Source organism: Cupressus sempervirens, chromosome 11 (assembly GCF_028749045.1).
Source record: "Cupressus sempervirens isolate cs-2001-9-10 chromosome 11, ASM2874904v1, whole genome shotgun sequence".
NCBI lineage: Eukaryota > Viridiplantae > Streptophyta > Pinopsida > Cupressales > Cupressaceae > Cupressus > Cupressus sempervirens.
The window spans coordinates 479,518,078-479,524,396 of record NC_143128.1 but is presented as its reverse complement, the minus strand read 5'-3'; the positions used below and the strand labels follow the sequence as shown (position 1 = coordinate 479,524,396).

Here is a 6,319-nt window from a genome sequence, read left to right as displayed (position 1 = left end):
ATTACCACAGCAGGCACTTAGGGATCTTCTTTGAGAGCCTTGGAACAATTTACAATGGTAAGAATGAATTCACTGGTCCAATCTTATTTTCTTCCCTCTCCTCTATGACAAGAGTATATAAACTTGTTATTAGTCTGTCTCTGTCCAGTTCTCTGTTACACTTGTATCTGTCTAGTGTGCATAAGTATTCTGACACATGATATTTCTAATAGGAACGAGTCTCAGTCCAAACATCTAAGTGTTAGTAAATGTTCAGGTCTTAGTGGACACAGTCTTTACCCTGCTTCATTTCCTCAAGTTTATGCATTAACAGGGGCAACTTGTTTTGAAAGAACGAGCATTTCTAAATTGCTATAATTAACTATTTTTTTCAGTCTGGGAAGAAGAAGACCAGAGAAGTTAAGGAGGAAAATGTTACTCTAGGACCTGCAGTTAGGGAAGGAGAGCATGTGTTTGGTGTAGCCCACATATTTGCTTCTTTCAATGATACATTTGTGGTAAGCTGTAATTTGTGGCTTGTGTCATTGAGTAGCCTGGTTTTCCTGTAGTAATATATAATTCTAATTTTCTTTCCTGTACAGCATGTTACTGATTTGTCTGGAAAGGAAACACTTGCCCGTGTTACTGGTAAAAGCTCTTTGTCAACTCATTCTGGGTTTAATTATTCTCTTAAAAACCTACATGATTCTCTTTTATAAGTTTCTTGTCATGATAACAAGCTGGCATTGTTCAATCTTGGGGTTGCTAATAAATATCATATCTGATGGTATTAGGTGGCATGAAGGTCAAAGCTGACAGAGATGAATCATCACCATATGCCGCAATGCTTGCTGCACAAGATGTCGCACAAAGGTGCAAGGTATATTTCAGTTGGTTTTATCAACACAAGGGTCTTCGCATAATTACCAATTTACCATATTGAAGTACATAGTTTGAATAGTAAACACATGACATGCAAACTCTTGGTTGCAGGAGCTTGGCATAACTGCCTTGCATATTAAGCTTCGGGCAACAGGTGGGAATAAGACAAAAACTCCAGGACCTGGAGCACAATCAGCACTGCGTGCTCTTGCTCGATCTGGAATGAGAATTGGCCGCATAGGTGAAGATGTTTGTTATTATGTGATTTGTATCTTGAAATCATTTGGTTTAGGATGATGCTAAAAGCACAGAAAATTGTGGATTTAACTTAGTGCTTTTCCCTGACAGAGGATGTGACTCCCATTCCAACGGACAGTACCAGAAGGAAGGGTGGACGAAGAGGAAGGAGGCTGTAGTATTTTTCTGGGATGCTGTTATTTGTTTTGGCAGTTTAGAAGTTAGTGTTTTTTGGTGGAACATGAAGTCAAGAGGGCTTTTCACTTGCTAAGTTTACTCTAGTACATTGCGTGATTTGCAAATGCTAGAGTACATGTTCTAATTTCAGTACTTCAGGTCTATTTTTGCCTAATTCAGTTGTACGAGTGTTATCTAATATTATTCTGTAAAAGAACTTGGAAATATGGTGTTTTGTTATAGAACTTTTTGGCAAAACTCTTTGCAATTTGATTGGAATTCTCACACATCTAGTTTATAGAATTTAGTAATGCTTTTGTTCTCTTAATCTTGTATGTTTTTTTAATTTCTTAAAACTTCACCCTTTGTGGTACATAACCAGGATTGTCTCTGTTAAATCTTTGCTTTTTTATTGGAGTTTACACACATTTAGTTTATAGTATTTAATAATGCTTTTGTTCTCTTACTCTTGTATGGTTTTTTATTTCTGAAAATTTCACCCTTCCTGGTACATAACCAGGATTGTTTCTGTTATTAGACTATGATTTTTGTTCTTATTTAATTGATATCCTCAACCAGTTGATTGGGAAGCACCAAAACAATTAATCTTCATTTTGTTGTGCCTACTTTCTCCACTTATTTGGTGGACTACTTGCCAGCACTTTAAATTGTCCACAGGTTATGAATATAGGGTGCCAATCACCTTTGTTTCCTCTACAAATGTATCTCCAACTATTGCATGGAGTCCGACATAAAGTTACTGACAATGCAGAGAAGTTGAAAATGGATAGCATATGTGAAGCTTCATCATTTACTTCTAGGGTTGAATACATTCAGGCATATGTTTTGCATGACTGGTGAGGAGGAATAAATATTTTGCTGATTCAGACAGTTGAAACTGGAGAGTACAGGAAACTTAATAGGTTATTCATGGTTGGTATTTGAGTCAAATGTGAAAAGACGTGTAATGTTGTGCGACTGCTGAAGATAATTTTTCTGATGATTCAGAGAAGTTCAAAGTGGAGAATATAGGAAACTTTATAATTTATGTAAGGCGACCTATGGAGGTGAGTTGAATATGAAAAGACATATAATGCTTTTATAATTTTACTAGATAAGCAGGAAAAGTAGGGTCCTGATCCTTTACATACGTGCTGATAAAAAACAGCAGAGCTGCACTACCACAACAGTACACTACTTCTCAAGCTGCACTACCACAACAAACTAACAGAACAGAAAATAACAACAAAATGTAACACTAACAGAGTCTAGGGGGTAGGAACAGTCCCCACCTCATCCAACTTCAACGCATGCAAATTACTGTTAAAATTGTTCTTAAGAGGCTTCTCAAAACGAGAGCTGGTGTCAACATGTTTCTTCTTGGCATTATTTCACAGCAAAGAAAATGTAGTGGGAGATCTGTGTATTATTTTTCAGGTGAGCAAAATCATATCTTTCATTTTATTTGGCATCCTAACCTTTCTTTTCTTCAAGGCATTGATCTGGTTGGTATTGGTTCACAGAGAGAACAATTATTCTGCTTCTGCTTTGCTTGAAGGGCCTTGTGGGCTTTCAGTAGAATCAGAGTCTGTGTAAGGAGCATTTATTTCACCGAAGGCTATTGTTCTCCCATTTCATAGTGGCCTTTGTCTTCATTTATTTCACTGAAGGCTATTGCTCTCCCATTTCATAGTGGCCTTTGTCTTCGTTTATTTCACCAAAGGCTATTGCTTTCCCATTTCATAGTGGCCTTTGTCTTTCTCCAGATGACAATTGTCTATGAACAATTCAATTTCTTTCATGTTTGGGCGTTTAGAGCTTACCAAGCCCTTATTTGGCTTTAGACCCCAGTGCCCAGCTGTCTTCAACCATGGTAAATTCCTGAAATCTTACCATGCTATTGGATTTGGGAATGGAACCAACATGCTTAATTGCACCCACACATAATGCTGTTTGTCATTTAGTGTCATTATGTTGGGTGCCAGGAAATTTTTGATCTTGCATGCCAATTGTTATGTCCTCGGGGAGTAGTAGAGCTGCCATAGCTGATCCATCTTATTGGCTGTGGGTGGTGGTGGTTACAGTTTTATATTAACTTCCCAAAATCTTGCATTTATGCATGACATCCAAGATGAGTGCCCTAGGAGATTGGTTTGCCTTTTTCTATTCGGGGGTTCTGGGTGAGTGATGATGTGTCACAAGTTGAGGAGTTTGATTGGCAGTTGGAGGTGGTTGCTATTTACGGTCAGGTTTGGAGCATTAGATTTTTTATTTATAATTTCTTGGGAGTCACCTTTTCTATGCATGGATTTTTAGAACCTTTGGTTTTGTAACTGCAGTCATAATTTATGATTATTTTGATTGGTGGCTGTTGAGGTGTTTGATGTGCCGACAAAATGTGCATTTAATGCCATATAATGAGTTTTCTGGCAGTTTTCTTGATCTTGGCATGGGATTTTGAGCGTCACTCAACCAGGGGTTATGGAGACACAGGTGATTAAGGACCTTTCTTCACAATTCATGAATTCAGCACTCGAGTTTGCAGTATTCAGTCTTCAGTTCTGCAGGTTGAAGTTCTTAGTTGAGAGATAAAAGACCTGACTGAAGCTCACGGGTTGGAGTTCATTAATTCTTGTGGTTTTCTCTTACGTGTTACTGATTTATAAATCAGATTTCAGATTATTGTGTGCCTATATGCTGATTTCATCATAATTTCAGAACAGCTTTTTGTTTTCTTCAGGGAAATAAATAGGAAGCAAAAGTCTCTCATGCTTATTTCTTGTTAAATCTATTCTTGTTTTGACTTATTTGTGTGAGAGGAGCGCCTATCATCCGAATTTCAGTCCAGTCATTTAAGCAATTTGCATGTGTGGTTCCGGCTGGTACCATTCCTGCATCAAATAGAGTGTTAGGCCCTCTTTTATTTCTTGAATTACAACAAAAACTATACTTCACTTTTTTCACTCGTAGACAAGCCAACTAGGAACATGTCTTTCGAAAGTAGGTGGCAAAGTTCAGTTCTAGAACTAACTCTATATAGTACATTTTAAGTTACTTTGTATTAGCATGAATGCTGATGATACGACATTGGGGGAGTATCCTAAGCATTGGAGAGTATTGATATGTTGCTTTCATGATTGTGTTTGTCATTGATGTCAATATATAATTGTTTCTATAAAGACTAACATAGTAGTAGAAAGAGATCTTGATGGTATGAACAATTATTTGATTGTCTGGTCATTCGTAGTTATAAGTCGATGGCGTACAAAAGTTGTAGTTGATTTACAGAGAGCAGTTTAGAGACAAAGCATTGGGAAAAGCAGTTCCTGATGATTGTTGGCTATTCCAAATGTAATGAAGAGATGCATAATCAAGCAGTGGTAGAGGATAGTTATATGATGATGTCAGCAAGTGTGCAAGCCTTAGTATCATATGTGTGAAGTTTTGTATAGACTGTGAGCCGACAGTGCTATTGTAATTGTAATTAAATTAATTATTTTCTCTTAATTAATTGGGAAAGGTTCAAGGCCGACTCAAGGAATTATTATGAAGATATGGTATAAAGGAAATATATTTTTCTTGTTTGTAAGTGTATTAAATTATTGAGATCGCTGTTTAAATGTGGAGTGCGAAAAAGAGTATAGTGCTTATTGAATGTGTGTAAGTGATCCAAGATATTATTGGATGAGAGATTAGAGATTTGGTTACAAGATCTGAAGGAGCAGAAGTCCAGTTGATAAGACAAAGATAAGAGGAATGAAGTACATTTTAGTTCTATTATTGTGCAAGGAATAATACAAAGATCATTTGGACAGTGGGTTCATTGGTCTTGCCCTTGAAGCTGTTTGGGTAGTGGGTTCAACTATCTTCCGCAACTCTTGACAAGGTTGACACAACTCCTAATAGGGTCGGAATCTCCTAACATGGATTCAAACTCTCCTAACAAGGACTGATATGTATTGAATCTTGTAACAGAATCCTAATAGGGTCTATTTTCTAGCAAGAAATATTTATATTAGTAAATCATTTTGTGGGTACCATCCCCACTAGGGTTTTCCCTCTGATCAAGGGTTTCCCAAGTTAACATATATGGTGTTATTGTGTATGATTATTTTGTTGTGGTTTCAATTTATATTACTCATATGGTTAAGATTGTTTAAGGTTGTTAATGTGATATAAGTTGGATAACTAATTCATGCACACCCCCCTCAATTATATTAGTGGACTATATATTCTAACAATTGGTATCAGAGCTTCGGGTCCTTGAAGAATAAGCTTAATAGCTTTGAGAGATCAATGACAAATATGTTCAAGAAGAATAGTCCAAGATTCAATGGGGCCAACTATGATAGTTGGAAGGAGAAGATGAAGACTCGCCTGTTATGCATGGGTCCTGGATATTGGATCTTGACAAAAATTCAGAACACAATTGTTGAAGAAGAAAAGTTTGAAGGATGTACTGAAGAAGAGAGAGATCTATTCGTGTGTAACATGAGAGCAACAAAAGCTCTATTGACAACTCTTCCAGAGAATGAATACAGTCAGGGAAAGTCACTTGTAACATTTAATCTACTTTTGAAGGTGATGATCATGCAAAAAGAATGAGATTACTGAGTTGGATATGCACATTTCAAGATGTTAGAATGATGGAAGATGAATTTGTAAGAAGCTATATTGGTAGAATATCATGTTACAGGAAATTGGTGTCTTGGTGGAACCAAGGAAGATGATGAACTCATATGAAGATCTTGAAAAGTTTGACATCACCATTTAAACCAATAGCTCAAATGATTCAATTAGTGATGCCCTGCACTAAGGATTTCACTAAGAAAAACATTACTTGGAAGATTAGTATCAACATAAGTAGATCTGAGACATTCTGGAGAACTTGCGAGAGTCGAAACAACTTTTAATGCCCTAAACATTCAACCTAATTTGACAAGGAGTGCAAGCACTTGAGGAGATTTTGCTGGCAATAACAAAGTTGATGAAGACAAGAAGATTGAAGAAGATTGAGGAAGGAATAACTCTTTTGGTGAAAAGA

At 36.7% G+C, this 6,319-nt stretch overlaps 1 protein-coding gene across 1 annotated transcript; it reads left to right on the top strand.

Moving 5' to 3' along the window:
* The first annotated feature begins 581 nt into the window (after positions 1–581).
* Positions 582–1,533, top strand: LOC149530462 (small ribosomal subunit protein uS11z). The gene is made up of 4 exons (XM_089809117.1): positions 582–627; positions 774–859; positions 973–1,102; positions 1,210–1,533. Exons 2-4 carry the CDS (start codon positions 779–781, stop codon positions 1,275–1,277), a joined length of 279 nt encoding a protein of 92 aa, XP_089665243.1. The 5' UTR covers positions 582–627; positions 774–778; the 3' UTR covers positions 1,278–1,533.
* Positions 1,534–6,319: the final 4,786 nt, after the last annotated feature.

What these genes read in the sequence shown, in the direction of transcription:
- LOC149530462 (XM_089809117.1), top strand. Translation starts at nt 779, where the DNA reads ATGAAGGTCAAAGCTGACAGAGATGAATCATCACCATATGCCGCAATG. An exon ending in ATGTCGCACAAAGGTGCAAG is followed by an intron (nt 860 to 972) that starts GTATATTTCAGT and finishes TCTTGGTTGCAG; the next exon opens with GAGCTTGGCATAACTGCCTT. An exon ending in AATGAGAATTGGCCGCATAG is followed by an intron (nt 1,103 to 1,209) that starts GTGAAGATGTTT and finishes TTTCCCTGACAG; the next exon opens with AGGATGTGACTCCCATTCCA.